We start from the raw sequence: 17,612 nt of genomic DNA on the forward strand, positions 1-17,612 counted from the left end.
TATCTTAAACATAACTATAGATTATAGATCTTGAGCTGTGTTAAAGAATCATGTCTAAATTACCAAGTCTAACACTAACATGCGTTTGTAAACTACAACGGATTTGTGACTTATGCCACAGAAATAATTTCAAGTTAATAATTTCTTAATTTGTAATTCAATGGACACTTGTCAATTATCGAGGCTTGCTTATAGAGTTTATTATTGTTGGTGTATGGTATAATTTTCTTTCTCTTGATACTCGTGCTTCAAACCACTTATAAAACGCAATTGGAGTGAATTCAATCAACAAAAAAGTTGTAGAACAGTTATATGTTAATTGGCATGATTTCTCACTCATCTAACGTGACTCATCACTCATGAATATCCAGGATGTAATTTGCATGCATTTTCATCTCTAATTTCAAGATCGGAAAGCTCTATAAAGTTTGTGCATTGATTGGAAGTAATCATCGGCCTCGCGCAAAAGTGTGTTGCAAGTGGCAGAAATGAGGGTTATCATTGTTGCCTGCGGACGTGAATTTGCCATGGAAGTTGGTTTCCAGGAGCCTGTTTTAGCAATCAAAAGACAGGCAGAGCAGCTTCTGGGAATCCCAGTGGAAAGACAAACTCTTTCCGTTTGTGATTGGGAGCTAGTTGATGGCCTAGACATGGAAGATTACCCGATTGTTACTCACGGTACAAAAATTGACCTCACCCTCAAACCCCTTTCACCTTCACTTAACCATCGCACTAAAATCCAAATCACTGTAAAATTTTCATCTAGACAGGTGAACATTGAAGTTGACAGAACAGAAACCGTGCGTAGCCTAAAAGAGAAAATCCACATAGTTGAAGCCACACCAATTAAAAGAATGTTACTCTTCTTTTCAGGAGTCGAGTTGGCAGACGATTTTCGCAATCTGAATGAGTATGGTATATCTGAGTTTTCAGAAATCAGTGTTGTCCTGAGAACTACGAATCGTTTAAAGGAAGACCCTCCAACGAGGGGGCTGAATATAGTGGTGCAAATGTCTTCAAGCTTGCTAAATGCAGCTACCATCCCACTGGAAATGAAGGACTCCAGCACTGTTAATGATTTGAGACAGTTGCTGCTTAGCAGAAAAATTCTTCCCCGAGATGATTATCTGTTCATACACAAGCAGCGGATCATGCGTGACAATTGTAGCCTTAGGTGGCATGGTGTTGAAAATGGGGATTGCCTTTATGTATTTAAAGGCACTGTTAGTCGTGATGGATATTGAGGTATAAAGTCTACAGTGTCAACTATATATTAAGAAATCTAATTCGAACTTAAATTAAGTGATCATTCTCTTAAATTGCTTTAGTTTTAGAGGAAAAGAATCCTGGAATATTGATAACCAAAGATCACTTGTTAGCCGTGGTGGATTGGCATGGTGTTGATAACCAAAGCTCACTTGTTAGCCATGATGATTAACAAGAAGGATTATGATAACCAAAGCTCACTTGTTGGGTGGTAAGCAACAAGTGGTAAAGCAATAAGCATTTAACACTCTAAATATTAACAAGAGGCATTATGATAACCAAAGCTCACTTGTTAGCAGGCTAGTTTTAGAGTTTTTGGGTTCATGAATAAGAAAGATGAGCTATAATAAAAACTCCATGCACATGATTAAAGAGGTTCCGTTGCCGGGATCGAACCGGGTCTCCTGGGTGAAAGCCAGACATCCTAGCCACTGGACGACAACGGATATACTGCCTGGATAACAAAGGCATGAACGGAAGCTAGCCAAAAATAAAAAGAGAGTGATAGTTCACGTTTGTGATGGAGGAATACTACACAAGTTTTGTCATAAGTTTTTTTACCAATATTTTAACCGCTCAACATTACCTTTTTTCTTATCTAGGTGGTGTGATAATTTATTGGCAGCAATAATAAGGTCCTCCCTTTTCTTTCTAGGAGTGAAACTTCCTTATATATTAGCCATAGTTGATAGAGATTCAAGGTTTGGTTATTTCATGATTATTCATCTCTCACTCTCTTTGTAAAGTATTGAGAAAACTACCTATAAGAATCCAGTTTTCTCTTACAAAACAGACAAAAAAACCAGTGGTGAAGACCATCAGAACCCATAGATTTTTAAGAGCCTAAAGCTTGAAGCTTATGAGGGAAACCAAAGATCTCTCCCTAAACACCAAAGATGAGAATTTTATTGTAGTGGCAATTCCTATATCAAGAATCCTATTATTTTTTTTTTGTACAAACATAGACGTATTTGACCATTTGATTTATTAATTGATATATGATTTCACTGTTTAAAAAATAGAGCTCAAATCCCTATTCTCCTAACTTCATATATCTAAGACATATGAAGAAAACCTCTTAATCAAATTAAACAAATCCATTTTGTACCTAACAATTCAACATTATTCCCTTTAATACAAGATCTTGGTATATTGCGTACGTAGTTGTCTTCCTATATATGTTGATAAGAAATTCCAAAGGATTAATAGATAGATTATCTAAAATTTTAAACTGAGTATGTACAATGTTGTAAATGAATCATATAAATAGTTCTTATAATTACTTCTTAAAAATGTATTTTGTTTTGCTCCGTATAAAGTGAGTAAAAGAAAATAAAAAAATAATATTTAAAAATATTTTAAATTATTGAATAAATTTAAATAAAATTTTATTTTTTATTACGTTTAATTAAATCTATATATTTTTATTTGGTCAAATATGTTTTTTTGACTATTGGTGAATTACTTTTTTATTAATCAAAATGTTATTTATTTTTTTATATGTACGCGACGTTAACTTGAAAAGTGAAAAATATTATGGGATTATTTCATTATTGTTATATCAATATATCATGTCATCATCGATCATAGCATGTGATATAAAATAATAGTAAAAATATTTTAATTAATAACAATTAGTGTTATTGAATGTGATTAAAAAAATAATTATTTTTATTTAATTTTTTTTTTTAAGAAAAAAACCCATACAAATTCCAAAATGGGCCAACCGGACAGCCCAATAAACAGCTAAACAAAGGTAACCGAAACCGAACATGGTCATTGGTCGTACAAAGAAAATCATACGATAACGCTTTGGAAATTTTGTTGTATTTAACGTTGAATTCTTAAATTCTTAAAAGCCGGCTGCAAAAAAGCTCCACATTTTTTAACAGAAAAAATAAAAAGGAAAAGCAACTCTTTCATACCATAACGAAAATTTCTTTCTTTGCCTATTTTATTCCTCTGAACTCTGGAGTTTCAACTGATCAAAGCATCCCTTTGAGTCGTAAACATGAACGACTTACTCACGGTAATTATCAGTCACCTTGCTTGTTCTCATCAGTAGTAGTTTGCTTTCTTAATTTAATTAAGATCATGAAATTCTTGGGTTCTATTTCTTTTGCTTGATCAATCGAGTTTGTATTTTTTTTTTTGGAGATTTAATGCTTAATTGAGTGTGTATTTTTGGGCTTCTGTGTTTATTTGAAACTGGGTTGGTTAGTGTTTTCTAGTTTTGAGGACTATCATGGCTCTGTTAATTTTAATTTTTTAATATGAAAGTTTCATTTTTTATAAGTTATGTTGACTTTTATTTCAATTAAGTGATATAGCATCACACCAAGTTGATTCCTTTTTAAGGATTTGCTTCTTTCTCTTTGTTTGGTTACTGGGAATTTACTTGGAAATGTTTTTGTTTTTGGTTGATTCTAAGTTCAATAGTTGGAACCAATATTTCTACCATGCTTAAGTTTTGAATTATCTTTCCACTATCGATAAAGGTTCTAATTTTAACATGGACTGAATTGGGTTGAGGTGATATTTTGGTTATGTTTGCTTGTTCTGCTAGTTCTTTTTCACTTTGATTATTTAATTGTGATAGCTTCATTAGGCTTTGTTGTCATATTTGATTTCATGATTTTTATTATGTTTTGGATCAGGATTCATTTGTTGGTGATGCCCAAGGCCATGGTGATATTGAAATGGGAAGACAGGTTCCCGGAAGTAACTCCGACATGGGAATGGAAGCTTTCAATAAGCAGGTCTGCCATATGCTTACAAAAGCAAAGCAAATTAGCTGCTATCTTAGGTGATTGTGATGGCTAATTGACTATTTGGAACCTTATGTTTAAAGCTTGAAACTTATTATCAACTAATTTATTGAAATTTTATTTATTTTTTCAAGGAGTTGAATCCAAGAGTAGACATCTGCCAATATAGCAAGACTTTTGAAATTCTTTTACTTAGATTATCTTTGCTTATATTGTTGGTCTTTTTCTAACATTTATTTTCGTTTTAAGTGAAATTCATCTAATTGCTTCATGCTCTTATTTTTCGTAATATAGATACAAGAGGTTGAGAAACAGGTGGAGAAGCTCTCTGTGTTACTTAGGAAACTCAAGGTATGTAGGATGTTTACCTGAGATTATTTTACCATTGAAGGTTGCGCCGAGATATTTTTGTGCTTTGCTTTTGTATATTAAAATCTTGGTCTCCTATAATCAATTACATGTACTCTGCAATCTTATCCATGTCTTTATGAAATTCTACATTATTTTCTTCTTTAATATAGATGTGGTGTCTGGCTGGCAAGATTCTATGGTCAAAATATTAATTTATAGGTTTGGTCCAGTTTTAAATGTATCAACTTTTATTGAGATTACTAGAGAATTTTATCTTCATTATCATTAAGCATCATCTTTGCTGTATTATTTAGCCAGTCCCGATTTGCAATGTTCTGAAATTCATTATCAAGAGTTGTTCTGCTAATTTTGGACATCTTTTCCTGCTTCTTAGTTCTCCTGCACTGTGTAAATCTCCCCAAGAGTAATGTTTAGCTTATTAATTTGCTGTTTATCATCGCAATTTACGTATGTCTGTGTGACCTTTGTACAGGATGCTAATGAGGAATCAAAGTCGGTTACAAAGGCATCTGCCATGAAAGGTAGACAGCTGTGTCCTTCCCCTTACTACTCTTGCAAATCAAATATCAGCATTGTACGTTAATAATATGTATGGTGTAACTCAGTTGCTTATTTGACTATAAACTATCATCCAACTTAGTGTTACACTGTTAGTAGCTGAGCAAGTTGAGAAAAAATGGATATAAAGTCTTGGCAGCAACAAATTCGAGAAAAAGTTTAATGTGGGGAGTCTTTTTTGTGTGGGTATTCATTACCAATTCCTGAAGTTGCTCTTTAAGTTTCGATTTTATTTTGGTTCCATATTGTCTAAATTTTATGTAATTTACTGAAGCTATCAAGAAGCGAATGGAGAAAGATATTGATGAGGTTGGAAAGATAGCACGTAATGTCAAAGCAAGATTAGAAGCTATCAACAAAGATGTAACTCTTTATTCATTTTTCTCTTCAGATGTCTTAATTTTCTGGCTTTAGAGATATATACTTGAAGACTATTTACTGATTTTCTCCCTTTACATCCAGAACTTAGCCAATCGGCAGAAACCTGGATGTGAGAAGGGAACAAGCATTGACAGATCCAGGATGAATGTTACAAAGTATGCTTAGAATGCTTAGTTTTAGGTCCTTTTTATTTATTTTCTTACAAGTTGATTATAGTTTTTTATCATTATTTTTATTTTTCCAATCACAGTGCTCTGGCAATAAAATTCAAGGATTTGATGATAGAGTTTCAGGTATATCTACACATCATGGTTGACAGCTTTCTAGATATTATCTGTTTTCTCATCTTAATATTCTGTTTCAGACTCTCAGACAAAAGATCCAGGATGAGTATCGTGAGGTTGTGGAAAGAAGGGTCATTACAGGTTAGAATATGGGGCTTACGAATTACCAGCACTGCAAAAGTAATCTGATTTTCTTTCCTGAATTAATAATCTTGTTATTATTCATTGCACTTTATGCTTTTTTTTTTTCATTGCTGTTTGAGCAGTCACTGGAACCAGACCAGACGAACAGGTGAGCCTAAGCTTGGTGTCGGAACTTTTGGCTCTAATTCATATGGATGTTGTTATAATCAGCCAAAATTTATTCTTCTCTTAGACAATTGACCGCCTCATTGAAACTGGAAACAGTGAGCAAATCTTCCAAAAGGCAATTCAAGAACAGGGACGAGGACAGGTAGGGCCCTCTTATGTTTAACACTAATTCACCTCGAAGAGTCACAATTGTTTGTTTGTTGAAAGTTCAGCAAAAGACAACTGAGTCTTGAATCTGTGCAGTTTTCGTGTTTGTGCCATTATCATATTTGTTCTAAGTTGCATCTTTCGAATTGATTACAGAAGTTTCTAAAATTGTTAGATCCTGAAATTGGTTGAACTAATTTCAGTCCCAAACAACAGAGAAGTGTTTTATGTTTTTAAGCTGAGTAAGAGTTAATGACATACATTAATTTCAACAGTGATCAATGTTTTGAGCATATATTGAGTAATATGGATTGTGGTGCAACATCAGTTTCAATTCTCTGATCATCAATGTTGAAGGAACTTTATATTTCTGGGAAGCACTTGCATTGATATTCAGACTCTGTAATGTGAGAAAGTTCTAGTATCTTCATTAGGTGTGGGTAATTTAGGTTATTATTCTTTTCCCTGAATTTTCAGTGAGAATCTAAATAGTTAATCATGTCTAAGTCTGTTTATATGTACTGATGCATAGTTCTAAAGTCATTCTAATTTGAGGATTGTTTATATATGCTGCAAGTTCTTTGTTGCTTTTTAAGGAATGTTGAGCTGGCAAAACTTGTTCAGGAACATTGATACGTAATGTGCTAAATTGTATTAACTGCTCTAAATTTGAAGGGAATTTTCAGGTAGATTTATATATTTCTTAGTCATTTTGTGCCAATATGTCCACATCTTGATGGGTTTCTTTATCCTTGTACTCAATTCTTGTCTTCAATAAGCATCAGCTTTTCTTTCTATTTTCTGTATGCCTTGCAAATTTCAACATGACATTGGATCTCAAAAAGTTAAACTCTAGTATCTTTATGTTGAGGTTTCTGGGAATCAAGAAGGCTTAAATATTTATGCATTTGTTAAGGTCAACATGTACCAGCCTGAGGTGGGATAGAATACAATCGTTCAGATATGCCATGATATTCCAATTATTTGGATTATTGAACCAGTCTGGTTGTCTACTAGGTCCCACCAAAGAATTCAAGTCTTCATTTACAATTTAGGATCTCCCTGGTCACTCTCAATGACAGTCTTCAAAAGCATGGTAATGAGACTTTGTTCCAAGAAAAAGGTTTAATTGCTTTCTTTTTGCATTTGAGAAACTTATGCCTAGAAGACGAACAAGTTTCAAAATAGAAGGTTGACAATCCTACCACTTAAGCCAATGGAACTACAACTGCATTATGACCTGTTGAGAGGGGAACATATATTAGTACTTTGGTGGTGTACATAACTTTGTTATACTACATGAAGAATGAAAAGTGTACTCGCAAATATTCACAATGAAAGATAGTTATCTGCTTATTGTAATATGCTTTGTTACTAGAATTTTGGTATTGGACTATGGTTGTAGGTATTAAATACAGTGGAGGAAATCCAAGAAAGGCATGATGCTGTGATGGGGATAGAGAAAAAGCTTCTTGATTTGCAACAGGTAAATCGGCACTGAGGCCTTAGCATGGAAGATAGATTAACCAAGCTAACTTTTCTAATGCGACTGTTATTTGTCAGATTTACCTTGACATGGCAGTTCTTGTTGAAGCCCAAGGAGAAATTTTGGATAACATTGAAAGCCAGGTTTGTTCCTGTTCTCACATCTCTTAGAGTGGGTATTTTTGTTTGCATAGTAGGTTGACAGATGTGTTTTGCTTGGTGTCACGTGTTTGACGGAATCTTGTTCAGGTCTCAACTGCAGTCACTAACGTCCAGTCAGGGACGATTGCACTTCAAAATGCAAAGAAACGACAGAAGAGTACACGAAAGTGGACATGCATTGCCATTATAATTCTACTAATCATAGTTGCTGTTATAGTTGTCGGAGTCCTAAAACCTTGGAAGAGTAGTTAGGCTGCTTGAGTTGGTTCCCTTTTTGTTGCTTGATCATGTAGTTATTTCGGAAGTACTAGTTTTGCTTTGTGTCAAGGAGTGCATGTTCCACTTTGCATGATCCCTTTCATCTCTTGTTTTTGAGTACTCGCTTCCTTCATCTCTTATAAAGTTTGGTTTGTTAACACTGAGGTGAATCGAAGCACACGACTAAACCTGCCCCTGTTTGTGGAAATTCTCCTTTAGTATTTTGCCATCATCTGGCCATACTTCTTTCTGATAATGGGAATTTTTCAGTAGCTTCATGCAATGCTTATTGTTCTTTTAATCACATTTTCAATTTTTACGATATTAAGGAAAGATTGATTAGTCTCTAGGCTTTAGCCTTTCTTTTGGACAGATTTAGTTCAATAGAATTCTGCATACACTTTTATGACGTAAAAGAGAGAGAGACGCTTGTCCAGGATAATACCATTTCTTTTGCTATATTCTCATTTTTGGTTCTAATGGCTGCGGTGCCCGTAGAAAAGCTTTAGAAGGTCTCACCCACTGGGATTTATTACTATTATTACCGCCATGTTTTATTTATTCTACTAAGGGTGTAGTTGCTATTTATAATTATTCCAATTAAGTGTTTCATTTTCTTTTTGATTCACTAGAAAATATTATAACTCGAGCTTAAAATCTCTACCCGAATTCCACCTTATCTCTTTAGTTGAGCTCGGGTATTAAAAAATTCTTCAATTCACGTCGAACTGCAATTGGAAACTCAAATTCCCTGTAATTGAGTAAGATTTATTATGCTAACTCATCCTGTAGGTTTTACAGTCTTTTCTGTATAACTGTTGGGCATGTCTTGAACTTATTTTGAAGTCATTGCTTGTCAATGAATAGCCACATGCTATCGGGTGGCTAAGTCAGAAGATAATTAGACATTAGACCTCCAATCCAATAGACAAAGGAGGGATAAAAACAAAGAGGCATTTGACTTTGCCTACGGTTCATTTTTCTTGTTTTAACAATAGAATTAACACATTCATTCATTCATTCGTGAGACCTTAACCAGTTCTCTCTATGCTTTAACCATATGTCAAGGAAAAACTCTATATGCCTTGATACAAGGTTCTTAGTTTTGTTGCTTTTGGGCTGAGACAAGGCCTGGTTGAGTTAGCCTATGGCTAGATGGGTCACTTTTTGCCAGATCAATCGAATGGCTATGGACCATTGGCGTTTTTGACAATAACGTATTCTCATCAACTCCCTTGAAAGAGTTTATGGAATCTGATTATTGGTTGATCATTTGGTTATAGGTTACAAATGCAGTGGACCATGTGCAATCGGGTACAGATGCCCTCAGAACTGCAAAGAGCTTGCAGAAGAAGTCGAGAAAATGCATGATGATCTCCATCATCTTGCTCCTCATTATTGCAATCATCGTCGTGCTCTCGATTTTGAAGCCTTGGAAGAAATGAACAGAGGAAACTAGATTCCATCACTTCATCCCCTTCTCTATCCTTGCATTTATAACAGGTTCTGATAAATTTTTTTCTTCCCTCTCTTTTCATTTACCTTACCTTTTGCATTCTGTGTTTTCGACACGCGTAGAAATAATGTAAAATTACACAGTTGCGAGTGCTTTACCTCCAATATATTTTGTGATCAACAGCTGAGATACATAATGTGATAGCCCTCCTGTTCCTCCCTTAATCCTTGTTAAAACCAACCTGATGTTTTCCCAACCATGTAGATGGCACCTTTCAGTGTTATCCTTACTGCCATCATTATCTTTTTTTTTTTTTTTTCTGACATTAAGGAAAGGACAACACCTTCAATTACTGATTTCAGCCAACAATAGCAATTCTATGTTGGGATAACAATCATCTGCATGCTCTCAAGGTCAGTACTGAAATGTCTTCAGATAAATTACTAATAAGAGAAACTGAAGGAAATGATGAGATCATAAATAGTTACATGCTAGAAAAGTAAAGGAAATGACATAATAGTTTGCTCCTATGAATTTCAATGGTAACACCTATTTTTTTCTATTGACTATATGCAAGGTTCTTCGGTTTCAATGACTAAACCCACAGTGCTTCACAGGCTGGATATTGTATCATATGATTAAATGAAAGAATTTCATTTGCAGCATCACCACATATAACCTAACACTAATTGTCAAAGACCATGTTTTAAGAGAACCTAGCCTTTTCGCATAATGAAAGCTATTTGCATTTGATATCAAGTATCTTGGTGTGTTCCCATGTCAAATGGATGCATTCTAATTAGTGAATTGAGAAAGACCTATATATATAGAAAACAGTTGTGGTATCTGAAAGATAGGTAGCAGTTCGAATAAGTAATTTGATGTGTTTCAATCTGCAGAGTTTTAATGTTAATATGACACATTAATCAATTTCATCCATATATCAGTTACATTACCAGATTTAGTCCTAAGCATTATAATCAAGTACAAAAAAAGAATGACATAGATGCATACACTGCTGCATTATATGCAAACACTTTTATGTATAGTAATTCAAAATGCTTGGATTGATATACAGAGTACAAAGAATTTAGGACTTCACAAAATCTCATCCCTCAAGATATGCTAATTATTGATGTGAACATGGAAACCTCAATGATTGAACATGTTTTACCAGGAGCACTTGTTTTTCTCCACAGAATGATATGAAGGCAGCCTACTTGTTCTCTTAAAACCTTTTTAGTTTGTTAAATGTTGATCGTCAGATCTATTTCTTCCATAAACATCTCGAGATGAATTTCATTATCCATTCCTGCCATCCTAGAGGTGTATCATCTATGTATAACCTACAGTTTCAAAGGGATGCCACAGGAAACCTACTGTGGAAAACAAACTTGAGATAATCCTCAAGAGCTTGATGTACTATTCCAAAAGTGCCGAGTTTTTCCTCGTTTAACTTGACAATGCTTTTCGGCCAAGGACCACAAATTAGTCTCCAACACATCCTCCTAAAACAATTAACCAAACCTATGAGCTACACAGATTGTCTAAAATCGCCCTCTGCCAAACTAAGCAGCTTGGTTGGTACTTCTGGTTTCAACATCTCCAGTTCAACTAAGCACAGCTTGTTTACGCATATATTTCCAGTTTGAGACAATTCATCTCCTTCTATGCTTCATAAATTTCCTAAATTTCTTCTACTACACTAATTTGAAACAAAATACCCATCCAAATTTGCCCTGAAGAACACGTACCATCATTCCAAAATCGTCATAAAAAGATTCGAATAGAAGAGGGAAAATATGAAGGATATGAAAAGATTTACTTTAACAGAGCGCAACAACATCCTGGTTTATATTACTAAACCCTAATCCTCTATTTACATAAAAATCTGAAGCAATTAAATTCGAATTTTAAAACTACAAGCGACGAGGTTTAATTACGTAAGTGTTTCGAATGATTCAGCAAAAACTGAGATAAAATTAATCGCTAGGGTTTCAAAGGGCAATTGGTTGAGCAAAATGGACGACAACTAGAGGAAAGCAGAGAATTACACCAAAAGGAAAAGGAAGAAACGAACCTTTCCAAATCGAAGCAATTCGAGCCACATCTCCAAAATCCAAGATCCACATTTTAAGTTTGATTTATGTATATATTTCATCCAAAAAATCCAAATGCGGCGAGACGACGCCTCCGATGCGTCGTTTTGGGCCGTTTAGGAAGTTGCTGGACTTTGAGTTGTGTTTTGCCAGCCCAACCAAAGTTGTGGGCACTGTGTTTCATTTCTTTTCTTTCATTTTTTCCTTTTTAAAGTTCCCTACGGCATTTTGCAAGGCACATAGGCCACTGGGGAATGTAGAATAGTGCTATAATCTGAACAACGGTAATCTAAGCTTAGAAATGAAAAACAAAGTTAAAAACCAAAGCTTTTTCCTCTCACTACCATATAAAAGAACCGAGTTTCATCTTTAACAAAGCTGTGAAGAGCTTAAAAAGAAGCACAATGTGGCCAAAAAAATTGCCCCATAATGATCCATTCTCCTATGATATTATTACCATATTTATTATTCCTATCCCAATTCCCTAGTTGAAGAATTGGTAATGGCGTAATGCTCCAAATAGACCATCCCTTTGTCCCCTCACCATAACTCATGTTGCTCTCTCTCTCTCTGTCTTTCTCTTACATTCTAGCCTTAGCAACCACCGGATTGCCTTCACCTCCAACGCCCGTGGCTCCTGTCCTGGTCCATGTTTCCTTGAATTGCTCCTCAGTCACTCCTGCACAAATTTTACACAACATAATGTTAATTATCAAGCTCTGTCTGTTTTCCACTATTGACGTAAAGCACAAGGAAAAGAGTGAGGTTTCTTGAGTAATGACTTGCCTTTTCCCATGGCAGCAGTGGATGAGATGCCTCCCTGGACAGTCTTTAGATACCTATCATAAAAGTTTGCACCTGACCATTTTTGGTGAGCAAGTGTGTCCACTCCATTGTTCCTCTCTTCCCTTTGGATCTTCTCAACATATGCTAGCATTCCCTTCCTTGCAAAATCTCTTGCAAATGTATCGGTCACCAGTGCATCAGCATGGAAACCAGCCAGTGTTATGAACTGCCAACAGAAACCCAGCTTGGCTATTCTAGGAATGAAGTCTCTCATCTGATCATCAGTCATCCCTGATGCATCCCAGTTGAACGATGGTGAGAGATTGTAAGCCAACATGATTTCAGGGTGCATTGATTTCACCCCTTCTGCAAACTTGGTGCACTCAACCAAGTCTGGGCTTGAAGTCTCCATCCAGATAAGGTCAGCATGAGAAGCAAAAGCCCAACCGCGAACAACTGCAGCCGCTACGGACCCCTTAAACCTATAGAACCCTTCTCTGGTTCTAGGCAAATCCCAGTCCCAGTAAATGTTTTTGAGCCCCAATCTCTCTGCAATCTCTCTGGCCCGTTCATTTGAGAGGCACTTGTCATAACTGGTATGGTTCATCCATTCATTCATTCTCCTCCTCTTCTCATCCTCCCTGATGTTCATGTTCTTAATTGCATCAATAACACATTCAGAGAATGTCTTAAGTTGTGCCATGGCTAGCCAGTTGTCTTCAATGGCCTGAAGTTCAGGACCATTTTTACCAGCAGCCATTCCTTCTGCCAACATAGTGGCCAGACTTTTTCCCTGAAGATTTGGATTAGTCACACCTAGAATAAACTGATGGTCCCTGGTGTCGACATTGGTTTGGATCAAAGTAGCTGCAACAGCATCAGTCCTAGCCACCAAGACGGTCTCCACTCCCATAACATCAAACTGCAACCTTGCAGCAACAAGCCTGTTAATGTGTTCATTAACAGCAACAAGCACCTTACCAGCCATGTGACCACATTTTTTTGTTACAGAGGACTGATCCTCAATGTGGACACCAGCAGCACCACGCTCCACGAAAAGCTTGCAAAGCTTAACAGTGGCCGTGGTGCCACCAAATCCAGTATCACCATCAGCAATGATTGGCTTCAGGTAATCAACATAAGGGGTTCGAGCCCTCTCCTCCCGGCTCATGCTCATTCGTGCCTCTCTTTGTTTGCGGTCATGGTATTGTTGTGCAAAGAAAAGGTGTTCCACCTTGTTTGGGACAGTGTCATAAGGATAGTCAGCAAGGTCTGGACCTGGCTCATTGGTGGTGGTGTGAGTTGAGGAACATTGCCAACCAGAGACATAAATGGTGTCCAAGTGCTTGGCCATCATGGTTACTTGGACAGGGTCAAGTGCACCAAAGGTCCTTGAGGCAGTGCTGTTTGCTTGGTGTGTCTTGAGAGTTCTCCATAACTTCTTGGCCATCTCGTTTGAGCCATAGCTCTGTCTGAGGTTGCCTCGTAAAGCCACAACATCTCTAGCTGAGTACGGTCGCCGGGTCAGCTTGAACCTCTCTGAGTTCCACCATGCTTGCACCTCTGCTATCTCAGCTTCAAACCTCCCTTCTTCTTCCATTATCTGTCCAAGGATTTTTCACTCATTATAAATCTTGTTTACTACTAAAATGATACAAGTTAAAACCTCTTACTGTTTGACGGGATGAAACTTGCATCAGAATTTGTCGAGTTTTAACCACTTCAAAAAGATTGTTTTACTGCATTAGTTATATACTGAAGAAAACTTAAAGTAATTTACTCGAACATAAGTACATGAATATGCCTTCTCTCTTGTAACAAAATAATGCCATGATTATGTCAAATAAAGAGGAATTGGAGAGGAGTGAAAGAAACTAAAGAGAAAAAAAACAAAAGAATCCTGAAGAAAAGACCCAAACAAAACACATTTTGTTAGGATAATTTCTTGGTTGTATAGATCATCCTAACCACTGCAACTATATTCTAATGGTTTCTGCCTTGTATTGCCATATGCCACACTACAAGGGAGATTTGTCTCCACGTTTTACAATTGATTCTTGATGCAAATCATCTAAGAAGGAAAAGAGAAAAAACTTGTGTTGGTTTTCCACTTTGCTTTTCGGAGAGAGATGAAGACCTGTTAGTTGGCTTTTGAAACTGCTATCAAATAGTACAAAGATAGATGCATGAATCCAAAACAGGAGCATGAACACAAAATTCAATGAATGGAAACCAACTTCCAAGACAGAATAGTTTCTTAAAATCATGAGACAAATATTTGTTGCATAAACTTTTGAAACCAAAATTTTAAACATTGAGCAATTCTACCTCTCCCCTTCTGACTAGTCAGCCACCATACTCCCCGCACCGCCGGAAAAAAAAAAGAACAAAAGCAGCATTGTCATATGCAATAAGGAGATTGGGGCACCTTACTACCTTAGTACTTCAAAATGGTTAATATTAATGTATGTCAATTGACAGTATAACCCCCCTTGGAACCTTTGGGAGGTCTGCAGTCCCTTAAAAAAGTTGAAATAGTCATATAGGGGCATCATGCAAAGCCGAAACTTAACCTCTTACAGGCAACAACAAAAGAAAAATGGTGCAAATCTCACATGCGATAATAAGCTCAGCATTTCTAGCAAGAGAAACAGGGGAGATGAATCCTACTAAAGATAATTTCCTGGTAAGAGAAGAAGAAAAGAAAGGAGACTAAGGCTGCTAGGAAATGAAGCTTACCATTGAAGGCACTGAGAAAGATGCAGCCATGGATAGAACTTTGGGTTTTTTTTGGTATAGAAACTTTGTATAAACAACTAAGAGAAGTTCATGTCATGCCCCTCCTCCAAGCCTCACAATTTATAAGGCAAAAATGGGCATCAGTTATCACCTCCCCTATGAAAAATGGTAAAACTGATGCACTTGAAGAAAAAGAGAGAAAACAACAAAAACCAGCAAATATACACAGTGGTTCCCTTATTAATATTTATCTGAATAACTTTTCCAATAAATATATTGTTTGCATTGTTATCTTCAGAAAGTGAGTGAAAAGTGTCCCATGAAAAACTGCATTCACAGGCACGTAAGATAATGCCAACGTCTTGTTTCATTTCCCCTTATGTCACTACTTTTTTTCCTATTCATGTATATAGCTGATTTGTGTTTCTCAGTTCCCTTTCCTTCTACTTATCTCTCTGTTTACTTTTCCCTTTTATGGTACTCAACATCAGTCAAAAAACAAAGGGAAAACAACCCATTTTGATTTATACCATTTGATCATTGGCCCTATCAGGGTTTCCTCTACTTAACCAGAAGTTAATATTCTTTTGGAAGTTTATGCACTACCATCTCTGTTACTTTGGCAGCATGTATGATTGCGTCACTCATTAGTAATGGCTGTATTAAGGCTACATAATTTCATAATCTTAGTGACAAAGCTCTGGGAAAAATATTGCTAAGGGAAGGACAGTTGCAGATGAAGATATCAGACACCACATGAGTTTGTCCCCATTTTTGCAAATTGCAAGTTTTCAAACTTCAAACTGTCATCAATGAACTCCACAGTAATCCTTTTCCTTTTAAATATGCAAATTTGTTTCTGCAACATTATCAGTTCATCTGTATATCTGAGTTTTCATGCTGCTGAAGAATAAACTTCCCTAAAAATTGCAATGACTCAACTTCTTGGCAGTGAGTGATCTGTTAAACAGATCATTTAAGCAGTAGGATACTGGTTTATGACAGAAAGTCAAGTGAATTTACAGATACATTGGTTATACTTAATTAGATCCTAATTTTCTTCTTGGAATGCATGGAAGTACATTGAGTTTTCGACTAAATTTCTCATAAACCATCATTCATTATCACTAAGATATAATCATAAGAGCCCCCCAAATTGAAATCTGAAAGTATCGGATCCTAACAATGGGGCTACCTACTTAAGAACCTTAATGATACCTTAATAGCTACATTTAAATTTCATCATAACAAATGAATATAGCTAAGTTGACAAGATTATATGTCATTCGCATTTCGGATGATCTTTGCTTCAAGTAAGTTGGAAACATGTCCTACACTCCATTACACAGTTCGTAGTAGCTTGCTGACGATACAAACGGTTAGAAGAGTTTGGAAATTGGGAGTCCCGAGGAAAATCAAGATATGCCTATCTCCATACCAATTTTAATATATTTATCATCACATTCTCATACAAGTTGGCAACTCTATCCTACCCTTCTTCGTTTGTGCAGTCTTCCACAGTGGAAATCAATCCCGCAATTCCCGCTCAAGGCCAATACCCCAGTCTCTATCTTCTTCTTGTCTGTCCTAATTGGATGAAGACTGCAGCTCCTATCTTCTCAAACATTTTCTCTACTTCCAAAAACTAGAGTTAGACCAGACAAGGGCTTAGAAAACAGCTTCTTTATTTCTTTATACAATTGTTAACTATTTGATTGGATTTCATGCACAAGGAAGGATATTCCATCACTCCACAAACAACCCACAGCTATCAATCAATTTAACAAATTCTTACTGCAATAATTTACAAAAAAAATATAAATCCAAATTTCCATGTTAACATGCATGGTAGAATATTTGTCATATACCATAGACTCTTTTCCTTGCAGGAAAGAAAAACCCTGCATGCATACGCATCCGAAAGTATGATGGATATCTACGTAAACACGTCTGCCAGCATTAAATTTTGAGTGCGGTCAATCTCGATGCTGTTCAAGCAAAACCAACCGGGGAAAAATAAGGTAAGATTTGTAGAAAGATTGACATAGCACGTCATGGACAAAGCAAAGAGGTAAGTATCAACGATGAGGTATGGCTCTTTGGACAGTAGCTGGGGTTACTGGAAACGTGTCAGAAGTAATAATAATATATATTATAAGATTTGAGAGTGTGGCAAATCGTAACGAAATACTACACGTTGACCAAAAGGGTAGTTCCCTCAACTTGGGTTTCGTGACACTGAGAACGGGTTTTGTCGGGTTTCGGGGTTGAGGTGTGGAACTTAACCAGCTCCAGTAGCTATGGACTGTGGTCCTAAATGGCTGCTGATCGAGATGGGTGATGGGGGGGGGGGTAAGGTGTTCAGCAATTCGAGGAAAAAAGGAGAAAAAGGACCTTCATTCATGCTTCTCACATAAATTTGGAGATATCATTCCCCTACCATACAACCAAACCCGTTTCTTTTTATCCAGAGAAGAAAACTTCAAATTCACCTCTTTTTTAATAGATGATATATATATATATATATATATATATATAT

At 36.2% G+C, this 17,612-nt stretch overlaps 3 protein-coding genes, 1 long non-coding RNA gene and 1 other non-coding gene across 10 annotated transcripts; 2 read left to right on the plus strand and 3 right to left on the minus strand.

Annotated features, from left to right (window-relative positions):
- On the plus strand, positions 489-1,244 carry LOC18610077. Its single transcript, XM_018115250.1, has one exon. It carries the CDS (start codon positions 489-491, stop codon positions 1,242-1,244), a length of 756 nt encoding a protein of 251 aa, XP_017970739.1.
- Positions 1,643-1,712, minus strand: TRNAE-UUC. Its single transcript has one exon. It is a non-coding gene; the product is annotated as a tRNA-Glu (tRNA).
- Positions 3,091-10,202, plus strand: LOC18610078 (syntaxin-132). 4 transcript variants are annotated; one of them, XR_001926681.1, is made up of 14 exons: positions 3,091-3,295; positions 3,924-4,025; positions 4,329-4,385; positions 4,879-4,927; positions 5,239-5,327; positions 5,427-5,500; positions 5,596-5,638; positions 5,710-5,770; positions 5,896-5,921; positions 6,006-6,083; positions 7,494-7,574; positions 7,652-7,717; positions 9,277-9,496; positions 9,812-10,202. XR_001926681.1 is itself a non-coding variant. In XM_007045542.2 (13 exons), exons 1-13 carry the CDS (start codon positions 3,278-3,280, stop codon positions 9,436-9,438), a joined length of 906 nt encoding a protein of 301 aa, XP_007045604.2. In that variant the 5' UTR covers positions 3,091-3,277; the 3' UTR covers positions 9,439-9,642. The 4 variants fall into 4 exon arrangements, 3 of the variants coding, with proteins under 3 accessions (XP_007045604.2, XP_017971111.1, XP_017971112.1); XM_007045542.2 differs by lacking the exon at positions 9,812-10,202 and having other exon boundaries at positions 9,277-9,642; XM_018115622.1 differs by lacking the exons at positions 9,277-9,496; positions 9,812-10,202 and adding an exon at positions 7,823-8,265.
- LOC108660940 lies at positions 9,753-11,744 on the minus strand. The gene is made up of 2 exons (XR_001926682.1): positions 11,530-11,744; positions 9,753-11,188 (listed from the first exon to the last, which is right to left on the minus strand). It is a non-coding gene; the product is annotated as an uncharacterized LOC108660940 (long non-coding RNA).
- LOC18610079 (isocitrate lyase) lies at positions 11,863-15,282 on the minus strand. Of its 3 annotated transcripts, XM_007045545.2 has the most exons (4): positions 15,074-15,282; positions 14,008-14,054; positions 12,335-13,937; positions 11,863-12,227 (listed from the first exon to the last, which is right to left on the minus strand). In XM_007045545.2, the coding sequence occupies exons 2-4, from the start codon at positions 14,029-14,031 to the stop codon at positions 12,130-12,132; spliced, it is 1,725 nt and encodes a 574-aa protein (XP_007045607.2). In that variant the 5' UTR covers positions 14,032-14,054; positions 15,074-15,282; the 3' UTR covers positions 11,863-12,129. The 3 variants fall into 3 exon arrangements, with proteins under 3 accessions (XP_007045607.2, XP_007045605.2, XP_017971110.1); XM_007045543.2 differs by lacking the exon at positions 14,008-14,054 and having other exon boundaries at positions 15,074-15,281; XM_018115621.1 differs by lacking the exons at positions 14,008-14,054; positions 15,074-15,282 and adding an exon at positions 14,663-15,061.

Source organism: Theobroma cacao, chromosome 2 (assembly GCF_000208745.1).
Source record: "Theobroma cacao cultivar B97-61/B2 chromosome 2, Criollo_cocoa_genome_V2, whole genome shotgun sequence".
In the NCBI taxonomy this organism is placed as follows: Eukaryota; Viridiplantae; Streptophyta; class Magnoliopsida; order Malvales; family Malvaceae; genus Theobroma; species Theobroma cacao.